Source organism: Ornithorhynchus anatinus, chromosome 5 (assembly GCF_004115215.2).
Source record: "Ornithorhynchus anatinus isolate Pmale09 chromosome 5, mOrnAna1.pri.v4, whole genome shotgun sequence".
NCBI classification, from domain to species: Eukaryota; Metazoa; Chordata; class Mammalia; order Monotremata; family Ornithorhynchidae; genus Ornithorhynchus; species Ornithorhynchus anatinus.
This window is the reverse complement of record NC_041732.1, coordinates 93,525,988-93,551,779: the sequence shown is the minus strand read 5'-3', so window position 1 is coordinate 93,551,779 and position 25,792 is coordinate 93,525,988. Positions and strand designations below refer to the sequence as shown.

General features: G+C 46.0%; 1 protein-coding gene across 3 annotated transcripts in view; it reads right to left on the bottom strand.

Annotated features, from left to right (window-relative positions):
- PIEZO2 (piezo type mechanosensitive ion channel component 2) overlaps window positions 1–25,792 on the bottom strand; it is a 522,557-nt gene that overhangs the window by 191,992 nt on the left and 304,773 nt on the right. For all 3 annotated transcript variants that reach the window (XM_029065631.2, XM_029065630.2, XM_029065632.2), the window contains exon 5: window positions 12,051–12,213. In XM_029065631.2, coding sequence (XP_028921464.1) covers window positions 12,051–12,213 — 163 coding nt within the window. The remainder of the gene's footprint in view (window positions 1–12,050; window positions 12,214–25,792) is intronic.

Genomic DNA, 25,792 nt, shown 5'->3' with positions numbered 1-25,792 from the left:
TTAACATTTATCTTAGCGCAATGAGACCGATTCCTCACAAGGGAGCAGGAATATATTATGACTCACTCTAGTAAGATAATTGCTCCCCTCTGGCTTCTCCAGTGGAAGGAGAATAATAGAAAGGAAAAACAAAAATAGTAGCCCAGAGCATTCTTTTTGTGTAATCTGCATTGTGTGTTCGTGCATGGGCTTCTAATGGAGTATAGCTAAATATAACATATTTCAGAGGAGATAGTGCATCTGACTAAAAGAGTAATTAAAGTCTTTGAGTTATGAGATGAGAATGAAGGATAAGAAATTAAATAAAGAAACTGAATGAAGGGAAGGGTTATGTTAACCTGAAAATCTGAGCTCCACCATCTAATTAGACATTAGAAAATTATGGTGGTTCTCTATTCAGTGACGTGTAAAACATACCTCGAAAAGTAAAAGAGCATAATGAAGATTGTAAAATGGTAAGCCCATATTATATATTCATTCATTTATTCAGTTGTATTTATTGAGCGCTTACCATGTGCAGAGTACTGTATTTAGCACTTGGAAAGTACAATTCAGCAATAAAGAGAGACCATCCCTGACCACACGGGGCTTGCTGTCTAGAAGGGGTGAGACGGACACCGATTAGACTAAGCCCGTCGATTAGACTGTAAGCCCGTCAAAGGGCAGGGACTGTCTCTATCTGTTACCCATTTGTACATTCCAAGAGCTTAGTCCAGTGCTCTGCACATAGTAAGCGCTCAATAAATACTATTGAATGAATGAATGAACATCAAAACAAGTAAACAGGCATCAATATAAATAAATAGAATTATAGATATAGATATAAGTGCTGTGAAGCGAGGAGATGGGGGAAGAGCAAAGGGAGCGAATCGAGGTGACGTGGAAAAGGGAGGGGGAGCTGAGGAAAAGGAGGGCTTAGACTGGGAAGGCATCTTGGAGGAAGTGAATCTTCAGTAGGGCTTTGAAGGGGGTAAGAGTGATCGTTTGGCGGATTTGAGGAGGGAGGGCGTTCCAGGCCAGTGGTAGGACATGGGCCAGGGGTCGATGGCGAGGCACGTAGGATGTGGGCCAGGGTTCCTCGGCGGGACAGGCGAGAACAAGGCACAGTGAGAAGGATAGCACCAGAGGAGCAAGGTGTGGGGGCTGGGATGTATAAGGAGAGAAGGGAGGTGAGGTAGGAAGGGGCAAGGCGATGGAGAGCTTTAAAGTCAATATTGAGGAGCTTTTGTTTGATATATATATGCAAATATATATATATTTGTATGCAGCATGGCTCAGTGGAAAGAGCCTAGGCTTGGGAGTCAGAGGTCATGGGTTCTAATCCCAGCTCTGCCACTTATCAGCTGTGTGACTTTGGGCAAGTCACTTCACTTCTCTGGGCCTCAGCTACCTCATCTGTAAAATGGGAAATAAGACTGTGAGCCCCACGTGTGACAACCTGATCACCTTGTATTTCCCCCCCAGCGCTTAGAACAGTGCTTCGCACATAGTAAGTGCTTAACAAATGCCATCATAATTATTATCCTATTATTATAATATATAGCATATATTATAAATTATTTATTTATATTGTCTGTCTCCCTTTCGGGACTGTAAGTTCACTGTGGTCAGGGAACATGTTTGCCGACTCTGTTGTGTTGTACTTTCCCATGTGTTCAGTATAGTGCTGGCCACATAATAAGCACTCAATAAATATCATCTATGATTATATATATATGTATATATCTAAAACGTAGGCATATAATAGAAAAATAGCAGTTATCAACAGCATTTATTGATTACATTCCATGTGCAGAGAACAGTACTACAAAAGAAGTGAAAAGCACTAAGATGTAAGTACTAAAATGAGAGTACTGAAGGTAAAACCCTAACCATGTTTGTGGCTGGGATGAAATGATCTATATTAGCCCTACCACACAGCACTGTTTGAGTCCTTATCAGCCCCCGGTGTTTCCAGATCAGCAAGAACAGTAGAAGGAACACTCTCTTCAACTGCCCTATGTTATTTTGGGCCACACTGAAACTATCCTCTCCTCCAAGGCCTAGATCAGTTCTCCTTTTATTCTGATTGCAGTGGAATCCTAAACCAGAAATCTCTATTAAAAGAAAAAGTGAATCAGACAGAGAATCTCACTGAAAGCAGCATGGTTTAGTGGAAACAGCACAGGCCTGGGAGCCAGAGGCCTTGGGTTCTAATTCCAGCTCCACCACTTGCCCGCTGGGTGACCTCGGGCAAATCACTTAATTCAACATATCCAAAATAGTATTCTCATCTTACTATGAAAACCCTCTCCTCCCCACCCACAACTTTCCCATCGTGGTAGACAACACCACAATCTCTGCTGTCTCACAAGTCTTGAAAACCTTTTTGCTCCAGGTTCCTCATTTGTAAAATGGGGATTAAATACCCTCTTATACTGAGCCACACGTGGGACATGGACTGTGCCTGAGAAGAAGAAGAGGAATATTTGTCAATTGTCAAGTGCTTACTATGCGCGAAGCACTGTAATAAATTCTGAGGTAGATACAGTACGTTGGAGAAGCAGCGTGGTTTAGTGGAATGAGCATGGGCTTGGGAGTCAGAGGTCATGGGTTCTAATCCCAGCTGTGCCACTTGTCAGCTGTGTGACTTTGGGCAAGTCACTTAACTTCTCTGCGCCTCAGTTACCTCATCTGTGAAATGGGGACCAAGACTGTGAGCCCCACGTGAGACAACCTGATTACCTTGTATCTGCCCCAGCGCTTAGAACAGTGCTCAGCACATAGTAAGCGCTTAACGAATACCAACATTATTATTATTATGTGAGAATTGGATACAGTCCCTATCCCACATAGGGTTATGTGGTAGTGTTGCACATAGTAAGTGCTTAACAAATATGACTATTACTATTATAATTATTATTAAGACCAAATTGAAAGTCACACCCCATCCATTATGATATGGTTATATTCTGTTGCTTGCAGTGCCTGAAGTGGTTTTTGGTTTCGCTTCCTTGACTCTAGCTCTTCATCAATCAATCAATGGTATTTATTGAGCACTTACTATGTGCAGAGCACTGTACTAAGTGCTTAGGAGTACGATATAATGGAATTAACAGACACTCTCCCGGCCCATGAGGAGCATCTGCTCAAAAAAAGCCGCTCCTTTCTCGATAGCGGCAGGCCTCCAGGGTCTATCAGCAGCAATTGACTTCCAGTTCTCAGCCAGGATGCAGCACTGTCTGAGGATTTTTTTTGACATTTCCTTCAGACATTTCCTCTGACCTCCTGGCTTTTGTTTTCCCAACTTCAGCTCACCATACAGCATTGTCTGTGTATCCTGCCATCACTCATTCTCCTATTTAGCAATTACATTAAACATTCCTGTCCAGTTGTGTTCACCGTACTCTACCAAGGACATAGTGAAAACAGATTCAGAGGAAGAAGGCCAAAGGAATGAAAGGGATGCACAGAATGTAAAGAAATTGTAATTGCTTTGCTCAAGGAAACTTTAGTTGGGACGTTCTGACTCCCTTTAAATATAGGAAGGGTTTCTATGAGAAGGTTGGGGAGCAGTGGTGCTATTTTTCCCAGACAATATAACTTGATATAAAGCAGGAGAGATTTGGGTTGGATATAAGGAAGAACTTCCTGGCTACAAAGGAGATCAAACCACAAAGGAAAGTAAGGGAATCCCACATAGGGTTATGTGGTATCTGCCCCAGCAGTGTTGCACATAGTAAGTGCAGAAGACTTTTCCTAAGAACTTTTATGACTTTTCTAAAGGAAAGAATGGACACCTATTTGACCTGGTTGGATAGTTTAGTCATGTACCCAGACCAGAACGTCTCTGAGAGCCCTTCCAGTTCTACAGTTATCCATTCATTCATTCATTCATTTATTTATATTTATTGAGTGCTTACTGTGTGCAAAGCACTGTACTAAGCGCTCGGAAGAGTACAACATAACAACGGACACATTCCTTCCCACAACGAGCTCACGATTGCAATTATATATTATATAAATTAGTACTTAAATAATTATTTTAATTGTTATTGATAATGACAGTAATGTAATTGTCTAAATTATTATTTAAGCATATAGTATACATCATTTAACTATATTACCGTTTGTCTCCCTTCTAGACTGTAAGCTCATTATGGGCAGGGAACATGTCCACTAATACTTCTGTATTGTAAACTCCCAAACGCTTAATACAGTGCCCGGTACATAGTAATCACTACAATTCCCTAAATTCTAACTCTGGAAAAGTTGATAAAAAAGATTTTTCTCTAAACCTGACAATGTTCACTTAAACTAGTGCTTGCTCTTATTTTCAAAGTCACCCTTCAAACAGTCTGGCTATTGTGTGGGCATTTCCCCAAGTGGTCCAACAAGACAAAACAGAAGCCAAAGACATGTTTGGGAAAGAGAGAAGGCTCACTCCTTCATTCACTAATCAACTCAGAAACAATCACCAGGCTTGGTTTTAATTACCATCGAGCCATGAAGTGCTAACGTCCACCAGACAGCGGGCGGCCATCCAACTCATTTCCACGCCTAAATGGCCGCTCATGTCTGCAGATCTGGAATGTGTTTGCCTTCTTTTTTTTATTGGGCCTCAGAAAATCCAAAGCAGGTGAATTCAGCTGGAAAGAGGCCCAGCTTGGAATATCCAGATCCAAGTGCCAGTGACTATGTGTAAAAGGTGGCCTCTAAGCCTTATGACAAAGTTCACAGGCGGAATCTGGTGCAGATTGTCATTTTATGCACCAGAATGCAGACATCATCCCCAGTGTAATGGGTCTTAGCTAGGAGACTGGAAGGTATGTGTTTGAGACCGGGGAGAATGACCTCATAACGTTAGCGGACTGCTCAGCCTGAGGTACTCTCAAAATTCCCAACGGGGATTTGTGCTATATTTGAATCAGAATTTGTCCCACTCATTAGCTGCCTTAGGGAAGCAGTGTGACCTAGTGGAAAGAGCTCAGACCTGGGAGTTAGAAGAGCTGGGTTTTAATTCCCAGATGGCCATTTGTCTGTTGTGTGACATTGGGCACATCACCTACCTTCTCCGTGCCTCCGTTGCCTCATCTGTAAAATGGGGATTAAGGCTGTGAACCCCTCATGGGACAATCTGATTACCTTGTATCTCCCCCAGCACTTAGAACAGTGTTTGGCACACTGTAAGCACTTAACAAATGCCATAATTATTATCACTTCACTGTGCCTCAGTTTTCTCATCTACAAAATGAGGATACAATAGCTGTTCTCCCTCCTTCTCAGATGGTGAGCCCCAAGTGGCACAGGGCAGTGTTGAACCTAATTAATAATAATACTAATAATGTTGGTATTTGTTAAGCGCTTACTATGTGCAGAGCACTGTTCTAAGCGCTGGGGTAGACACAGGGGAATCAGGTTGTCCCACGTGGAGCTCACAGTCTTAATCTCCATTTTACAGATGAGGGAACTGAGGCACAGAGAAGTTAAGTGACTTGCCCACAGTCAGCTGACAAGTGGCAGAGCTTGGATTCGAACTCATGAGCCCTGACTCCAAAGCCCGTGCTCTTTCCACTGAGCCACACTGCTTCCCAATTACCTTGTACCTACCCGAGTATTCATTTCATTCATTCAATAGTATTTATTGAGTGTTTACTATGTGCACAGCACTGTACTAAGTGCTTAGAATGTACAATTTGGCAACAGATAGAGACAATACCTGCCCAGTAACGGGCTCACAGTCTAAAGAGGGGAGACAGACAGCAAAGCAAAAGAGAACAAAACAAAACAAGACAACATCATGAAGATAAATAGAATTAAGGAGATATACACCTCATTAACAAAATAAATAGGGTAATAAATAATATATACAAATGTGCAAAGTGCTGAGGGGAGGGGAAGGGGGAAGAGCAGAGGGTGGGGGGGAGGGGAGAGAAGGAGGAGCAGAGGGAAAGCGGGGGTTCAGTCTTAGTACAGAGCTTGGCATAGTAAGCACTTAGCAAATATTCCAATTATTTTTTACTATTGCTATCTCTCAGGTTTGCAGTACCAGCGAGCATGGCCATGCTATGGGTTCAGTGAAAAGAGCAATATTCTGGGAATCAGGAGGCCTGGGGAGTAATAATAATAATAATGTTGGTATCTGTTAAGCGCTTACTATGTGCAGAGGACTGTTCTAAGCCCTGGGGGAGATACAGGGTCATCAGGTTGTCCCACGTGAGGCTCACAGTTAATCCCCATTTTCCAGATGAGGTAACTGAGGCACAGAGAAGTTAAGTGACTTGCCCACAGTCACACAGATGACAAGTGGCAGAGCCGGGAGTCGAACCCATGACCTCTGACTCCGAAGCCCAAGCTCTTTCCACTGAGCCACGCTGTCCTGTAGCTGGCTATCATGGGTGAGGAATGAATTTGTAGTGCTCGCTCTCTTGTTGTACGCTGTGCCCCTGTGGGAACGTGACCAGCAGGGATGCGAGAGAGTTTGTGGAGCGCTATATAATCCAGGGGCACCTCTCAATCCCTCTGTGCAGCCTTTCTTATTGATTTGTTAAAGGCTTACTAAGTATCAGACATTGTACTAAGCACGGAGGTAGATACAGCAATTCAGATTGGACACAGTCCCTGTCCCACATGGGGTTCAAAGTCTTAATCCCCATTTTGCAGATGAGGTGACTGAGGCACAGAAAAGTGAAGTGATGCCCAGAATCCCTGAAAATGTCATGACCAAGGCTAATCTGTCATTCTTGACACTGCGAGTCAGAGGACCTGGCGTTTATTCCCGGCTCTGCCACTTGCCTATTATGTGACCTTGGGCAAATCACTGAACTTCTCTGTGCCTCAGTTTCCTCATCTGTAAAATAGGGTATTTATTTATTTGTAAACTGAGGCTTGTCCTCCCTCCCGCTCAGACTTGAGAGTATCATATAGGACAGAGACTGTGTTCAGGCTAATTATCTTGTTTCTACTCCAGTGCTTAGTATACTGTTTGACACATAGTGAGCACTTAACAGATGCCACATTATCATCATTATTACTACTATTATTATTTCTCAACCTCACAGTAGTTGTCCCAGAACTCATGAAAAGAGTTCAAATCCACAGTTTGGATTAGAAGCACATCGCGTTACACTATTAGTTTTTGTGGAATTCCATACCGATTTCATTATAGAGCCGTTTGGTCTCTCCAGAGTATTTTATTCAAGTACAATTCAATTGTAAAACATCTCCATCTGAGACTTTGGAGTCTTTCCCCTGGCAAGATTTATTGCTCTACTACTAAATTAAAATAAAAACAAACAAATGCATAAATTCCCCAGAATAAAGAGGGCTCTTGATGACATAGAAGGGAGAGTATTTCCCGTTAGTGAGGTTCTTTTTGTATTAGTACAAAGAAATGTGAAGGATAACAACACTGCCATGCCTGTCTTCATATCCCCTGTGAGTCTTTTAAGGTAGAGCCTCAAATTCATGCATTCCTTTCCAATTGCAAACCAGAGACTCATCAGCAAATCAATGAAGATTAGAGAAAACCCTAGAGTCTTTCTTGCAGGGTTCAGCCGTTACTCCTCTATAACAAGGCTGAGTTTGAAAATGAACTCTCCCAGGCCCGAGTAGATTAATCTTACCACATCTCCATCGAGATAAATGAATGGATAGTCAATGCCGGCACCCATTACTCCTTTCCCAAGTAGTCTCAGAAATATACCTCCCTCTTCTGCAAAAACAGGCTTTTTGAATGAGGGCAAAAGTTTGGCCCTGAAAAAGTAATTTACAATACTTAATTGGCACTGCCCACATCAAAACTGGACTGAAACTCAACAAGAATTTGCAGGGGAGCCTCGGATCATCTTGATTTTCCCTCCTTTCCCCTACCTCTCCACACACGTTTCTCTCTTTCTGCCCTTTTTACTGTTTCAGCATTTGTAAGCTACTTCTACTGTACTCTAGTCGCCCAAGCATTTAATACAGTCCTCTGCACATAGTAAGTGCTCAATAAATACCACTGATTGATGGGTTATTCACCCCCACCCTCAGCCCCACAACACTTATGTACAGATCTATAATAGATGTATTTATTTATTAGACCGTAAGCCCACTGCGGGTCGGGAGTGCGACTACCAACTCTGTTGTATGGTGTTCTCCCAAGTGGTTAGTAAAGTGCTCTCCACACAGTAAAGCCCTCAATAAACACCACTGATGGACTGATTTTTGCTGGGTCCATTCTGTTCTTTCCTTGTTAGATCTCATCTCACCCCTCAGTTTATTCTTTCTGAGCTTTCTCAGCCTCGCTGATTCCCTTAGCACTTACTGTGAATAAGACACTGTACTAAGCGCTGAGGTGGATACAAGCAAACCGAGTTGGACACAGTCTCTCTCTCACGAAGAGTTCACAGTCTCAATCTCCATTTTACAGACGAGGTAACTGAGATCCAGAGAAGTGAAGAGACTTGGCCAAGGTCACACGGAAGATAAGTGGCAGAGCCCGAATGAGAACCCGGGTTCTATCCGCTATGCCACGCTGCTACACATCTCAGCTGGCAAACGTGTAGCATCGTGAGAGTCTTAATGATTTAGGGTGCTTCTCTATGTAAAAAAGCCACCAAAGAAATAATGGAGGTGTCATTCCCCAAGCATCTGACACAGGACTTTGAAGACACATAATCAAACAATCAATGGTATTTTTAATGGCGCTAGCTAAGTGATTACTATGGGCCAAGCACTGTACTAAATTGCCAGGGTAGATACAAGGTAATTAGGTTGGACAGAATCCCTGTCCCACATGGGGCTCACAATTTTAATCTCTGCTTTACAAATGAGGTAAATGAGGCATACAGAAGTGAACTGACTTGTGGGAGAGCTGGGATAAGAACCCAGGTCTTTCTGACTCCCAAGTCCGCACTCTATCCACTAGGCATTGCTTCTTCTCAAGGTCTGAGTACCACGTTGCTCGCTCTGGGCAAGGAATGTGTCTGTTTATTGTAATATTGCACTCTCCCAAGGGAAGTACAATACAACAGAGTTGGTAGACACATTCCCTGCCCGCAAGGAGCTCCTGATTTCGCCCTCCGGAAGAAACTGGACACGGAGGGTAGGAAGAAGAAGTTCTCATCAGTGTAACATTTGTTTCTGGAGGTCAGAGCTGGTGAAGCCCCCACTGATCTTTTTCTCTGGTTCAATCAATCTAACAGTGGTAATTATCGAGTGCTTACTGGGTGCAGAACACTGTATTAAGTGCTTGGGAGAGTACGATAGAGTTGGTAGACACATTCCCCGTCCACGACGAGCTGACAGTCAGCAGGTCTGGCAAGTCACAAGGCCTGCGGCGCGCTGAAGAAATTCCATTAGAAAATAATAATGGTGGTATTTGTTAAGCGCTTACTAGGTGCAAAGCACTGTTCTAAGCGCTGGGGGGATACAAGGTGATCGGGTTGTCCCACGTGGCGCTCACAGTCTTAATCCCCATTTTCCAGATGAGGTAAGTGAGGCCCAGAGAAGTGAAGTGACTTGCCCACGGTCACACAGCTGGCAAGCGGCAGAGCGAGGATTCGAACCCATGACCTCTGACTCCCAAGCCCGGGCTCTTTCCACTGAGCCACGGTGCTTCTCCAGATAAATAAATAAAGAGAACAGACTTCATGCCACAGCTCCTCTCCACGGGAACACAGCCCAGTGGCCAACTCTTCACTCAGCCTGACCCCGCGGCCCAGAGTGCAGTCAGACCATCTCCAAACCTAATTGGAACACGCCAGGCCTAGGCGATGTCCAGACGGGGTCAAAAACATCCAGTTAGCGCTTCCCGGTCTCTGTGTTTGCTCTCCCGCGGTTGACCCTCGATTGTACTGAACATCTACTGTTTGTTTTTTCGCCTTCCCCAGAAACAGTGGCACCGGGAGCATTTGGGGCATTTCCACATCAAGGACAGCCAGCTAAGTCACTTCCTGAGGTCATTGACCATGAAGTGAACAGGCTGGGAGTTATCAAGAATTGGCCACGTTATAGATTTCGCATTTCATAAGCTCTGCCTCCTAGGGTAAATAGCTGGTCAGTCACTTTTTACATCATATTTCAAGCCGGATGAAGGGAGTACACATTTTCTGTAACTGATCTTTTTCCCCTTGTGTCACATTTACTACTAAACCTTCCTTTTAGACCTCTACCTTGTGCCAACTTTGCTTTTACTCGTGTATAATCTCCTGTCACATCTGATTGCTTTGTAAAACACTCTGAGGTTCCAGCCTCCTGGCATGTTCCAGCCTTCACGCTCAACTCAACATGCCCTCGGCCTTAACTCGGCGGGATCATTTTTGTCTCCGCAGGTTGCCGGGGTGCATTCTCCATTAATTACTCCTTTCATTTTTCTGTCTCCCATTGCTCACAGCATGCGTGTTCACAGTCCTGAACTTTCCCTGCAGACATCGGCCAGCCAGCCTAGAGAAGGGGTGGATCTATTTCGGGGGCGTCGGAATCCATCCCCTTCATTAGCCAAGGAAGTGTAGCCTTTTCCAAGAAGCCCACAGGGGACCCTGCAATGTAAGAACTAACAGTTGCTCTGTGATTTTGAGCGACTCACTTTAACTTCTCTGTGCCTCAGTTTCCTCAGCTTTAAAGTGAGATTTAAATGCCTCTTCTCCCTGCCCTTTAGACTGTAGGATAGGGACAGTTTGTATAACCTGATTATCCTGTATCTAGCCAAGCATGTAGTGCAGTGTTAGGCACATAGGAAGTGCTTAACCAATACCTAATACCAGATTAACAAATACCAGAGAAGCAGCGTGGCTCAGTGGAAAGAGCCCGGGCTTGGGAGTCAGAGGTCATGGGTTCAAATCCCGGCTCAGCAGCTTGTCAGCTGTGTGACTTTGGGCAAGTCACTTCACTTCTCTGTGCCTCAGTGACCTCATCTGTAAAATGGGGATAAAGACTGTGAGCCCCACGTGGGACAACCCGATCACCTTGTGTCCTCTCCAGCGCTTAGAACAGTGCTTTACACATAGTAAGCGCTTAACAAATGCCATCATTATTCAATATCAGACATCATCTAATGAGAAGCAGCAAGGCTTAGTAGATAGAGCACAGGCTTGGGAGTCAAAAGAACCCGGGAAAAGCAGCGTGGCTCAGTGGAAAGAGCACGGGCTTGGGAGTCAGAGGACATGGGTTCTAATCCCAGCTCAGCAGCTTGTCAGCTGTGTGACTTTGGGCAAGTCACTTCACTTCTCTGTGCCTTAGTTCCCTCATCTGTAAAATGGGGATGAAGACCGTGAGCCCCACGTGGGACAACCTGATCACCTTGTATCCCCCCCAGTGCTTAGAACAGTGCCTTGCACATAGTAAGCATTTAACAAATACCATCATCATCATTAATCCCCATTCCACCACTTGTCTGCTGTGTGGCCTTGGGCAAGTCACTTCTCTGGGCCTCAGTTACTTCTTCTATAAAATGGGCATTAAGAATGTGAGCCCCACCTGAGACAGGAACCGCGTCCAACCTGATTAACTTGTATCTACCCCAGTGCTTAGAACAGTGCCTGGCACATAGTAAGCCCTTAACAAGTACCACCATGATTATCATGGTTGTTATCTAAAAATAACAATAATAATCAATCTATGGTAGCATTTCACCATAGCCTGAAAATGAGTCAGGAACTGCGATTAAACGCGGCCAATCAATCTCAACAGACTAGACTAATTACGAGATTATTTCAATCCACTTGCAGGAGACTATGGGAACCCCATCCAATCCTTTCCCTTCCAAGTCTTTCCCTTCCCTGGGATCACTCATCTTTTTCTAAACAAAATACAGTGAGGTCACACACTCTTCTTTTCCAGAACCACACTCAGAATATGGACTGCATCCTGGGTGTCCCCCTGTTCAATTTTCATTTGCCATTTCCATGGTGTTTATTCTAACCCAAATTATTATTCTAGAATTACAAAGCATCAGGCTCCTTCTGCAATGCTGCCTTCATATATAATCCGCTCTCAGAAAGGTTTAAATTGAACTTTTGCTGAGACCCTACAGATTGTTTTAGTTTAGAGTCGGCCCAAAGACATCACTGGAGATATAGGAAAAATACCATTTCTTCATTTTCAAACTGCATGTTGTATTGCGCTGCATCCTCGGTCACCGGTTTCTGAACAATGTTTCGGCAGATCAGCCAGATGGTCAGACTGGCGATGAACATGCCGATGTCGGGGACGAACACTCTGATTCCGTTGCCGGCGTCGACTCCATTCATGCTGTGGAGAGAAGCGGGAAGAAAGACGGAAAGCCTTCAGTAATTTTACTAGTGATTTATTTAAACCGTCTTAAGAACATGTGGAAAAAACAACTCAGCACAAATTTAGGTCACCGGAAAATGGCGACAAACGCAACCAATTATAGCGCTTAGGAACATCACATCAAGATAACGAGAGAGTGTGGACTAAATCCGCCACACCCTGAACCAAGGTACCCCCAGTTCTATAAGACGGAGATTCCATTCTTGTAAGACTCTGCATTAAGGCAAAGTCACAGTGTAGCACACACCCTGACCAATGTCAGAAGGGTGAATCCAAAAAAACTCACACTGTCAGGGGAACATTCCCTAATTCCCAAACTGCATTCTACCCAAAACACATAGAGAGAGCACACATTCATGGGAGAACTAAATGTAATTGTTTTTTAGATCTAATTGGTTTTTTTCCCCCTGGGGAGGTAAACCCATTTCTTTCCTTTGTTTTGTATTCCCTTTAAACTCTGATTTTTCTTTCTGGGCACTAGCAGTGAGAGTGATTCAGTATCGAATCGTCGGTATCATCCTCATCGATTGGCATTTACGAAGAGACCGCCAGTGACTCTGAACTGGTCTCGATATTGTACAAAAGCATCAGGAGGCTTCAAACCTGGGGATGGGGTGAAAGAAAACACAATCAAAAGAGAGAAAAAAAGCTATCTGGAAAGGAACACAGGCGTTGCTGGTGAATTGGAGAGACTTCCAAGACACAGAGTGCTGTAGGAGGTAGCCAGCACAGTCTGCCAGTGAGTACCAGCAAAAGGCCATAGCAGCCTCAACATTAATAATAAATAATAATGTTGGTATTTGTTAAGCGCTTACTATGTGCAGAGCACTGTTCTAAGTGCTGGGGTAGATACAGGGTAATCAGGTTGTCCCATGTGAGGCTCACAGTCTTAATCCTCATTTTACAGATGAGGTCACTGAGGCACAGAGAAGTTAAGTGACTTGCCCACAGTCACACAGCTGACTAGTGGCAGAGTCGGGATTCGAACCTATGACCTGTGACTCCCAAGCCCGGGCTCTTTCCACTGAGCCACGCTGCTTCTCATTAGTACGTTAGCACAGCGACCAAACTAACCCAGTCTGCTAATAATGGGAAGCAGCATGGCATAGTGGATAATGAGAGTCAGAAGGTCATGGTTTTAATCCCGGCTCCACCGCTTGTCTGCTGTGTGGCCTTGGGCAAGTCACTTTATTTCTCTGTGTCTCAGTTCCCTCATCTGTAAAAAGGGGATTAAGACCGTGAGCCCCATGTAGGACAGGGACTGTGTCCAACCTGATTCGCTTGTAACCACCCCCAGCACTTAGTACAGTCCTTGGCACATAGTATGCGCCTTGAGGGAAGCAACGAGGCTTAGTGGAAAAAGCCCGGGCTTGGGAGTCAGAGGTCGTGGGTTCTAATTCCACCTCCGCCACTTGTCAACTGTGTGACTTTGGGCAAGTCACTTAACTTCTCTGTGCCGCGGTTACCTCATCTGTAAATGGGGATTAAGACTGTGAGCCCCACGTAGGACAACCTGATTACCTTGTATCTACCTCAGCGCTTAGAACAGTGCTTGGCACATAGTAAGCACTTAACAAATGCCATCATCATTATTATTATTATTATTAACAAATACCATAATTATCATTCCTATAATGCAAGTGCTAGCTACTCTCCTCCTAGTGTTTAGGGGAAAACTGAATAACTTTATAAAGAGTCTTGACAAAAGGCCTTATATAAACACCTACCCTGCTACCTGTATCAATTTTGGTATTTGTTAAGCGCTTACTATGTGCCGAGCACTGTTCTAAGCGCTGGGGTAGATACAGGGTTATCAGGTTGTCCCATGTGAGGCTCACAATCTTAATCCCCATTTTACAGATGAGGGAACTGAGGCACCGAGAAGTGAAGTGCCTTGCCCAAAGTCACACAGCTGACAGGTGGCGGAGCCGGGATTAGAACCCATGACCTCTGACTCCTAAACCCGTGCTCTTTCCACTGAGCCACGCTGCTTCTCGTGGTATTGCTTGTTTTCATTAAAAGCCCTCGACAAGTCTTTCTTCTGCTTGCTTTCAACATATATTCTGCATCCCCGCACTCCCCTCTGCACAATCATTAAATCCTTAGAACTTTAGGGAATGATTCAGCATAGTTTATGGAGATCAGTGGACTGGAGGCACTCAATTTCTCCAGCTGTTTATGTTGATCCATAAGCATTACTTGGCTGAGGCAACCTTACTCTTAAAGGCCTTGATGTTTCCAGCTTCATTTGACTCAATCAAGGGGGATGTGCAACCAGAAATTTACATCCTGAATCACACAGAAGATAATCATGTAAACTGACGGGATGAGGTTAGGATTTCTTTACCAGGATGAGCAACTTCATGTTTAGCTCCTAATGACCATCTCCCACACAACTCCCGGCCCCCTCGCTGCCACCTGGAAGGATGACTGTTGCATTCCAGCTACTCTTTTAGGAATATGTACAGATTCGTAGCATGCATAATAATAATAACGTTGGTTTTTGTTAAGCGCTTACTACGTGCAGAGCACTGTTCTAAGCGCTGGGGTACACACAGGGGAATCAGGTTGTCCCACGTGGGGCTCCCAGTCTTAATCCCCATTTTACAGATGACTTAACTGAGGCACAGAGAAGTTAAGTGACTTGCCCACAGTCACACCGCTGACAAGTGGCAGAGCTGGGTTTCGAACTCATGACCTCTGACTCCAAAGCCCGTGCTCATTCCACTGAGTCACGCTACTTCTCTGACTTCCAAGGGAGTCCATGCAGGAACAGAAAATTTGATAGTAGCTGCCGTATTCTCTGGGAACAAGTTCTTTTCCATAATAATAATAGTAAATGTGACATCTGTTAAGCGCTGACTTGTGCCAGGCACTGTTCTAAGCGCTGGGGTGGTTACAAACAAATGGGGTTGGACACAGTCCCTGTCCCACATGGGGCTCACAGTCTTAAATCCCCATTTTACAGATGAGGCACAGAGAAGTGAAGTGACTTGCCCAACTCCACACAGCAGACAAGTGTCATAGCGGGGATTAGACCTTCTGACTCCCAGGTGTGTGCTCTTTCCACTACACCACGCTGCTTCCCTGTGGATGTTCATTTTGCCTAGTTGTATTAAATAGTTAAATAACCATTATGATAAGAATGCAAACCAAACAGCTCTCTCCAAAATGCCAATTTTAATCTTATAGTGTATCGGCAACTTTCAAAGCCTTTGTTTAATCGGGGCTCCCCAGACTGGCAACGGGGTAATATGACGGGGCTGGGATCTGTTGTCAAAGCCAGAAACTCAGTCAATCAGCCAGTGATATTTACTGAGTGCTTACTGTGTGCAGAGCACTCTACTAAGCACTTGAGAGAGTATAATGAAATATATTATGTACACAGGATTCCTGCCCACAAGGATCTTACAATCTAATGCCTTTTCTCCATAAAAATCTTTTCAAAATAAACACCTGCCTCAGTCAATCATACTTATTGAGCAGTTACTGTGTGCAGAGCACTGTACTAAGTGCTTGAGGAAGTACAGTGAAGCAGTATTCATCAAGTGATCAATCTTATTTATTGAATGCCTCCAGGGTGCAGGGCGTTGTTCTGAGCAGTTGGGAAAGTAAAACACAAAAATAAAACAGAAACAATCCCAGCCCATAATGAGCTTACAAACTAAAGGGGGAGACAGACATTAATACAAATAAATAAATTACAGATATATAAATAAGTGCTGGAGGGGAGTGGCGAGTGAAGGGAGCAAGTGAGGGAGATGCAGAAGGGAGTGAGAAAAGAGGAAATGAGAGCTTAGTCCTTGCCTTTGTCCTCTAAGGGGGTGATGAATCAAACACAGACATGCACACACTCAATTAGATAACAAGTTCAAGGCCTAAGATAACACTCTCGACAGGCGTAGGCTGATTCTATTTTGGGGACTTAGAGAAGTCTTCATTTCTGATGAGATAACTGTTGGGTTTCACGATGTCCCTGGAACAATTGAATACAAATCGATTTAACCCAAGGACCCCCCCCAACTCCTACTCTGGCTTTGAGTCACAGTGTAGATTTACTGCTCCCTTAATTTCACGATTATAGGTTGCAATGTGGAATTACTTCACAATGTGCTGTGCTTGTTGCCGAATCAAGTTAATACTGTGATTCTCAGTATACTCTCCCATGTTGTGGGGGCTTGGGGAAAGAATATCAGTGTTGAGTGGTCATCATTGGGAATATAACTGCTGCTGGCTTTGGAAAGGTTGATCAGTTAAGGATGTTTTAAGGAGAAGAGCTGTGCAGATGCTCCAGTAGCGAAGAAGACATTCTGTTTGCAGGTGGAGGCCTGGCAGCGCGCTTCAGGAAGGGCCAGGCCAACACTGGGGTACGATCTACGCTTGGCAGATAATGCAAAACAGACTTTATACATGCCGGATGAAAGGGCGATGTCTGAGATTCAAGGGGATTTGGGTTTCAGTAGTAGAAAGGAGGGGTGGAGAGAAATCCTCTGGGCGAGTATCAGTGACGAGCTAATCACCAGACACCAGGAGTTTGGAGGAATTGAAAAGTCAGCGTGCGGCCAAGCGTGGGAGAGGCAGGAAAAGCCTGGGTGGCTGAAGGGGTGACGCATGCGGGACCAAAGATGCTGGGAGCAGGCATGGAGGGTGGGTGGAGTCCACTGAGGAAGTTGGGGAGTGGAGATGAGAGGCAGGGGAGCCAGGGGTGAGGGAGAGAAGATAGACACGGACAGACTGACAGGCCCTGCCTAGTCAGAGAGTGGGGTAAGCCGACGAGTTCACTCCTAGGATATAGGTGGTAAAAAGAAAGGGAGAAAAGACAGTAAGTTTGACTTCAAAAAGAGGTATAGGGGAGAGGGAAGAGAAAGAAAAGAGAGATGAGGAGACAGAAAGTAGAAAGAGAGAGGAAGTCTCTTCCTCTCTGCCCTCACGCACCTGTGCACACACGCACACCAGAGGAAAAACCCCCTCAGCACTAGCTTTGCTATATTATAAACTCCTCAGGGCAGAAATCCTGGGTTCTAATCCCAGCTCTGCCACTTGCCTTCTGTATGACCTTGGGCAAATCACTTAATTTATCTGTGCCTCAGTTTTCTCATCTGCACAATGGGGATTCAATACCCGTTCTCCTCGCTACCCAGACAGTGAACCCCATGTGGGACAAAAACTGTCCAATCTGATCATCCTGTATCTACTCCAGCGCTCAGTACAGTGCTTGGCACATAATAAGGGCTTAACAAATATCAAAATCACGATTCTTCTTCTTCTTATTTTATTGCAATCGCCCAAGAGCTTAGAACAGTGGTCTGCACAGAGTAAGCACTTGATTACCATTGCTTGATTGATTCAATCATATTTTTTAAGCGCTTACTGATTATTTATCGATTGATTACTTATTGATGGAAGGTATGAGAGTGTCAAGCTCCTAAGGAGAACAGGACTCCAGTAGTTGGCTTTTGACCACTTTCTCCCCCTCCCAATGAGCCTGCAAAGTCACGTCCACTCTGCAACAGGCAATCTGTACTCTAATGTTCCAAGGGACTACGTCTCAATAATGAATATCTTGGGCCTTTCCACGTAGAACAAATTGCCTGGGTCCCGTGATTCATTCATTCATTCATTCAATCGTATTTACTGAGCGCTTACTGTATGCAGAGCACTGTACTAGCACTTGGAGAGTACAGTTCAGCAACAAATAGAGACAATCCCTGCCCATAACAGGCTCACAGTCTAGAAGGGGGGGAGACAGACATCAAAACAAGTAAACAGGCATCAATAGCACCAATATAAATAGAGTTATAGATATATACAGATAATTAATATAAATAGAATTATAAATATGTACATATATACACAAGTGCTGTGGGGTGGCAGGGATGGGTAGAGCAAAGGGAGCAGTTGGGGTGATGGGGAGGGGAGGGGGATGTATGATGTATTACCCTGGGAGAAAGGGAGCCAGGGTAAAATGAGGACATCAGTGAACCCAATGTTGGTATTTGTTAAGCGCTTACTATGTGCAGAGCACTGTTCTAAGTGCTGGGGTAGATACAGGGTAATCAGGTTGTCCCACATGAGGCTCACAGTTAATCCCCATTTTACAGACGAGGGAACTGAGGCCCAGAGAAGTTAAGTGACTTGCCCACGGTCACACAGCTGACAGGTGGCAGAGGCGGGATTCGAACTCATGACCTCCGACTCCCAAGCCCGGGGTCTTTCCACTGAGCCATGCTGCTTCTCGGCAGCAGGGTCTCTAGATGTGAGCCCCGATGCCTCTTATACGACTAAGAAGGGGCCAATAATGACCCCAGCCTGGGTCTCCATCACTTGTTGGACTCATTAGGACTTGGCCTGGCCTTTGGCAAAAGCAGCCTAACGTACGCATTAGTCAGTCAGGCAGGCAGGCAGTTGTATTTACTGAGTGCTCACTTTGTGCAGAGCCCTGTACTAAGTGCTTGGGAGAGTACTACATAACAATATAACAGACACATTCCCCGCCCACGAGGAGCTTACAGTCTAGAGACGACCGAACCAACAGAGGCCCTGGGTGACAACGACGGAGGACATGCAGGCAGTATCTCCGCAGGCCAGCCTCGATTTAGCTTCCAGACAAAGTCATTCGTTCATTCAATCGTATTTATTGAGCGCTTACTGTGTGCAGAGCAGGATCTGTGTGCGGAGACCCAGATCTTCATTATTCAGACACAGTCCCTTGGAATCTCAGAGAACAGATTGCCTGTTGCAGAGTGGACATGACTCGGAAGGTGCATTGGGAAGGGGGAGAGAGTGGGCAAAAGCCAACTTTGGGAGTCTTGTTCTCCTTAGGAGCTTGACACTCTCAAACCATCCATCAAGTCTCAGGTTTGGCCTCCGTGGAGATCAGCATCAGTCACCCCGAGAGCGGTCGAAAGTCCATTTCAAAGCAAGTGAACGCAGTAGCCTAGAGGAAGAGCATTTTCCCATAGACAGAGGCTTTCCCAGGGAATTTGGAGGTGGGTCTCCCTGGGAAGGAATTAGCCAGTCTGGGCGGTTTGTCCAGGATATGTGGGAATGTCATTCAGAAATATTCTTAATAATAATACTCATTAAGCACTGTACTAAACGCTGGGATAAATTCAAGGTAATCAGCTCAGTCACAAGCCTGTCCCATGTGGGACTCACAGTCTAAGGAGGAGGGACAGCAGCGTGACCTACTGGAAAGAGCAAGGGCCTGGGAGTCGGAAGACCTGGGCTCTAATCCCAGCTTTGACTGTTGTGTAACTTTGGGCAAGTCACTTCAATTCTCTGTACCTCAGTCTCCTCATCTGTAAAATGGAGATTCAATGCCAGTTTTCTCACCTTCTTAGACTGTGGGCCCCATTTTGGAGCAAGGGCTGTGTCTGATCTGCTTAAACTGTATCTACCCAAATGCTTAGAACAGTGCTTTATATATGGTAAGTACTTAACAAACGAAATTGGGGAAGCAGCGTGGCTCAGTGGAAAGCGCATGGGTTTGGGAGTCAGAGGTCATGGGTTCGAATGCCAGCTCTGCACTTTCATTCATTCATTCAATAGTATTTATTGAGCGCTTACTATGTGCAGAGCACTGTACTAAGCGCTTGGAATGAAAACTCACCTCCTCCAAGAGGCCTTCCCAGACTGAGCTCCTCTTCTCCCTCTACTCCCTCTACCACCCCCCCTTACCTCTCCGTAGCTAAACCCTCTTTTCCCCCTTTCCCTCTGATCCTCCCCCTCTCCCTTCCCCTCCCCTCAGCACCGTACTCGTCCGCTCAACTGTATATATTTCCATTACCCTATTTATTTTGTTAATGAAATGTACATCGCCTCGATTCTATTTAGTTGCCATTGTTTTTACGAGATGTTCTTCCCCTTGACTCTATTTATCGCCGTTGTTCTTGTCTGTCCGTCTCCCCCGATTAGACCGTAAGCCCGTCAAACGGCAGGGACTGTCTCTATCTGTTGCCGAATTGTTCATTCCAAGCGCTTAGTACAGTGCTTTGCACATAGTAAGTGCTCAATAAATACTACTGAATGAATGAATGAATGTACTAAGCGCTCCTCAACTTCTATTTTTAACCACTCAATCTCCAATGGCTCCTTCCCCTCTGCCTACAAACATGCCCACATCTCCCCCATCCTAAAAAAACCTGCTCTCGACCCCACTTCCCCCTCCAGTTATCGCCCTATCTCCCTACTACCCTTCCTTTCCAAAATCCTAGAACGAGTCGTCTACACTCGCTGCTTAGAATTCCTTAACTCCCATTCTCTCCCGGAACCCTTCCGATCTGGCTTCCGTCCCCTCCACTCTACTGAGACTGCTTCTCGTGACCCGTGACCTCCTTCTCACCAAATCCAATGGCTCCTACTCCATTCTAATCCTCCTCGACCTCTCTGCTGCCTTTGACACTGTCGACCATCCCCTCCTCCTCCACACCTTATCTCACCTTGGCTTCACGGACTCCGTCCTCTCCCGGTTCTCCTCTCATCTCTCTGGCCGGTCATTCTCGGTCTCCTTAGCTGGCGCCTCCTCCCCCTCCCATCCTTTAACTGTTGGAGTTCCTCAAGGGTCAGTTCTCGGCCCTCTTCTGTTCTCCATTTACACTCACTCCCTCGGTGAACTCATTCGCTCTCACGGCTTCGACTACCATCTCTACGCAGATGACACACGGATCTACCTCTCTGCCCCTGTCCACTCCCCTTCCCTTCAGGCTCGCATCTCCTCCCGCCTCCAGAATGTTTCCACCTGGATGTCGGCCCACCACCTAAAACTCCACATGAGCAAGCTCGGTCCTCTCCCAGACTTCCTTATCACCGTGGACGGCACGACCATCCTTCCTGTCTCTCAGGCCCACAATCTCGGTGTGATCCTCGACTCGTCTCTCTCGTTCACCCCACACATCCTATCCGTTACCGAGACCTGCCGGTCTCACCTTTACGATATCGCCAAGATCCGCCCTTTCCTCTCCACCCAAACGGCTACCTTACTGCTACGGGCTCTCGCTATATCCCGGCTAGACTACTGTGTCGGCCTTCTCTCTGACCTCCCTTCCTCCTCTCTCGCGCCGCTTCAGGCTATTCTTCACTCCGCCGCCCGGCTCATCTTCCTGCAGAAACTATCTGGGCCTGTCACTCCCCTTCTTAAACAACTCCAGTGGTTGCCTATCGACCTCCGCTCCAAACAAAAACTCCTCACTCTAGGCTTCGAGGCTCTACATCACCTCGCCCCTTCCTACCTCTCCTCCCTTCTCTCTTTCTACCACCCACCCCACACGCTCCGCTCCTCCGCCGCCCACCTCCTCGCCGTCCCTCGGTCTCGCCTATCCCGCCGTCGACCCCCGGGCCACGTCCTCCCGTGGTCCTGGAACGCCCTCCCTCCTCACCTCCGCCAAACTGATTCTCTTCCCCTCTTCAAAACCCTACTTAAAACTCACCTCCTTCAAGAGGCCTTCCCAGACTGAGCTCCTCTTCTCCCTCTGCTCCCTCTACCACCCCCCCTTCACCTCTCCACAGCTAAACCCTCTTCTCCCCCCTTTCCCTCTCCTCCTCCCCCTCTCCCATCCCACCCCCTCAGCACTGTACTCGTCCGCTCGACTGTATATATCTTTATCACCCTATTTATTTTGTTTATTTTGTTTAATGAGATTTACATCACCCTGATTCTATTTAGTTGCCATTGTTTTTATGAGATGTTCTTCCCCGTGACTCTATTTATTGCCATTGTTCTTGTCTGTCCGTCTCCCTCGATTAGACCGTAAACCCATCAAACGGCAGAGACTGTCTCTATCTGTTGCCGACTTGTTCATCCCAAGCGCTTAGTACAGTGCTCTGCACATAGTAAGCGCTCAATAAATACTATTGAATGAATGAATGAATGAATGTACAAATCGGTAACAGATAGAGACAGTCCCTACCCTTTGACGGGCTTACAGTCTAATCGGGGGAGATCACACTTGGCAGCTGTGTGATTGTGGGCAAGTCACAACTTCTCTGTGCCTCAGTTACCTCATCTGTAAAATGGGGATTAAGATTGTGAGCCTCAGGTGGGACAACCTGATTACCCTGTATCTACCCCAGTGCTTTAAACAGTGCTCTGCACATAGTAAGCGCTTAACAAATACCAACATTATTATTATTATTAAATAATAATTAATACAATCATAAAAATAACAGGCATTTCACCCCCATTGTACAGCTGAGGAAACTGTCAGTCAGTTAAATTTATTGAGGGCTTACTGTGTGCCCAGCACTGTAGTGAGCACTTGGGAAGCAGCATGGCTTAGTGGATAGAGAATTGGCTGGGAGTCAGAAGGACCTGGGTTCTAATCTTGGCTTCACTACTTGTCTCCTGTGTGACCTTGGGTAAGTCACTTCATTTCTCCAGGCCTCAGTTACCTCATCTATAAAATGGGGTTTAAGAGTGTGAGCCCCATGTGGGACAGGGACTGTGTCCAACCTGATTAACATGGCCCTTTCCTAGCACTTAGAAAGGTGTTTGGCATATAGTAAGCACTTAACAGGTACCAACATTATTATTATTATTATTACAATATAACAATATACCAGACATGTTCCCTGCCCACAGCAAGCTCAAACTCTAGAGGGGGAGACAGACATTAACATAAATAAATAAAATTACAGTTATGCACATAAATTCTGTGGGGCTGGGAGGGGGAATGAATAAAGGGAGAAAGTCAAGGTGACACAGAAGAGAGTGGGAGAAGATGAAAGGACCTAAGTTCACCAGCAGGCAATTGACAGTGTCGTGATTAGAATCCAGGTCCCCTGACTCCCAGGCTCTTGCTCCTACCATTAGACTTCTTCTAATGCTGCTGCTTCTCTCATTCCCTGCAGATTCCTTGCTTAGATTTGCCAACAGGAGGGTGGGGACTGATACCGGGAAGGCTTCCAGCCCTTGCTGACTTTCTGTGCAGGTGGAATGGCTGATCCTGTGGTTCGTCAGAGAGCGCGTGTGCCGTGACTGTGTCCGTGGCCTAGGCTCTCAGCCTTGTAGTCAGGTTCTACTGTCAGATGCAGCTCTGGCTGTGGGGGACAGAGGTCTGGCCAAGCCAGTCCACCGAGGCCCAGATTCCCAGCACAAACTCTGGGCACAGGCCGAGTGCCACCGCAGTAACTGGGGCTACAGCATCCCAAGGGCAAGGGGGACCCTGGTGAGGGTGGGAGGATGACGCCGTCCCCCGCAAAGGCTGATCCCAACGGGAAGTGACATCAGGGTTTCAGATTGGCCATCGGCACCTTGGAGGCAGGCACTAAAGCCACCCACATCCACCCTAGCCCTCACCCTAAGTGAGAGGCTGGCAGACCCCTTCTCGTGCCAGACCGGACCCCATGCGGAACTTCAGCTATCATCCCAAATGCCAACCTTATAGGGAAGAGAAATCCTTCATTCAAAGCGCCAGCTGGGGAAGTCTCACTTGCCGAAATGCGGGGAACACCCTATCTTTTGAAAAATTCTGAACCACAATGTGTAAGGAAGGAACCCCTGCAGATACAGGCATGGGATAGAGCAGAGAGAGGATGTAGCATTCGGAAGAAGTCCATCTGTAAGAGCCATCACCGTGTTGGATGTTGAAGCCAGCACAGAGGGATTCCAGAAAGAACAGAGCAATCGACAGAAGCTAGGAATGAGCTCACCTCTGGCAGTTGGCTCGCGAGTGTGTGCATGTGTGATCACGCACTGAGCTTAGGTCCATTTGCTGCCATTTAAACACCAATTAAATGTCGATTTCTAATTACTTGACAATCTGAAGTAGCCTAATTTAATTCCGAGTTTCCACACTACACTGAGTAAATGAGTGGCTGGGTTTGTGAGGGCACTTTGCTTTATGAGCTAAAATCGCCAAATGGGGTTTTTGAGCCAATTAGTGTTTCAGAAGGTCTGGGTGGGCCAGGTCTTGCTGGGAACAAAAAGGTTTGCATTTTCCTCTGGCTTCTCAAACTGCTTTAGCACTTTTTCGTTTAGAAAGACAGGAGAGGAAGGCGGTGCCCACAGTGACAGAGAACAGGATTCAGGCCACACTGGTGGGAGGGTGGTGGGGAGAAGGGAGAGACAGCATGGGGTGTTTCTCTGGTTCATCCCCACACCCTTAAACGGCAGGATAGGCCCCCATTCATCAGCACGGTCACTGTACTAAGTGCTTGGGAGAGTACAATATAATAACAGACGCATTCCCTGTCTACAACGAGTTTACAGTCTAGATTGTAAAGCAGCGGCTACAGGTTAAGTGGGGGAATCCTCCGCTGAGAGCCCATTCTGCTGTGCTGGAAGAGGTGGGCTGGAGTAGTGGTCTTTAGGGTTCCAGTGGCTGAAGTTTTGGGGTGTTTTCTTAGGGTATGTTTTAGGTGCTTATTACGTGCCTGGCACTGTATGAAGAGCTGGAGTAGATACAAGCTAAGAAGATTGGACATAGTCCCTGTCCCACATGGGGCTCATACTCTCAATCTCCATTTTACAAATGAGGTAACGGAGGCACCGAGAAGCTAAATGACTTGACCAAGGTCACACAGCAGACAAGCGGCAGAGCCGGGATTAGAACTCTTCCACTAGGCCTGTGTTCTTTACACTAGTCTTCCCAAAACTTCCCAGAGAGAGTTCTGACCCAACTTTCATCTACTGGAGTGGAGGAGGCTGTACAGATTGGCGGCTAATGGGTCCACCCTCCTCTATATCATCTGGGTTATGGAGTCTTCCCCCAGGCAGCTCTCCATCTTCCTCTCCATCTCTATTTCTCTCTTTTTCTAAGAAAGGCTGTAGGGGTAATACCAGCACTTCTTGAGCATCCACCTGATGCAATACATTGTATTAGCCAGTTGGAAATGTAAAATAAAGAAGTGACACACTGCCTTCCCACTCGGAACTTACATTCAAATGGCGGAGACGAGCGTGAAAGCATTTACAATTCAAGTGCTCAAAATAAGCAGTTGATCATAAAAATGAGCATGAATGCCAAAGAGGATGAAAATACGTTCACAAGTCCTGGAGCCAGCTGAAAAGATGCTACAGCTCAGGGCACTGGGCTATTAATTGGGGAAGATTTGTTGGATGAGGTGGAGGGACTTGAATGTGGAGAGAACTGGGGTCTGTCTGAGGAGGGTGAATGGGCTGCAAACATATTAGTGGATCAATCAATCAATCGGTGGTATTGATTGAGCATTCTCTGTGTGCGGAGCACTGTACTGAGCACTTGGGAGAGTATAATACAACAGAGTTGGTAGACAAATTCCCTGCCCAGAAGGAGTTTACAGTTTAGTCAGTAATAATGGTGGTATTTGTTAAGTGCTTACTATGTGTCAAGCACTGTTCTAAGCGCTGGGATAGATACAAGGTCATCAGGTTGTCCCACATGGGGCTCACAGTCTTAATCCCCATTTTACAGATGAGGGAACTGAGACACAGAGAAGTTAAGTGATTTACCCAAGGTCGCACAGCAAAGTGGTGGAGCTGGAATTAGAACCCATGACCTCTGACTCCCAAGCCTGGGCTCCTTCCTTTTAAGCCACACTGCTTCTACAAACAATGCGA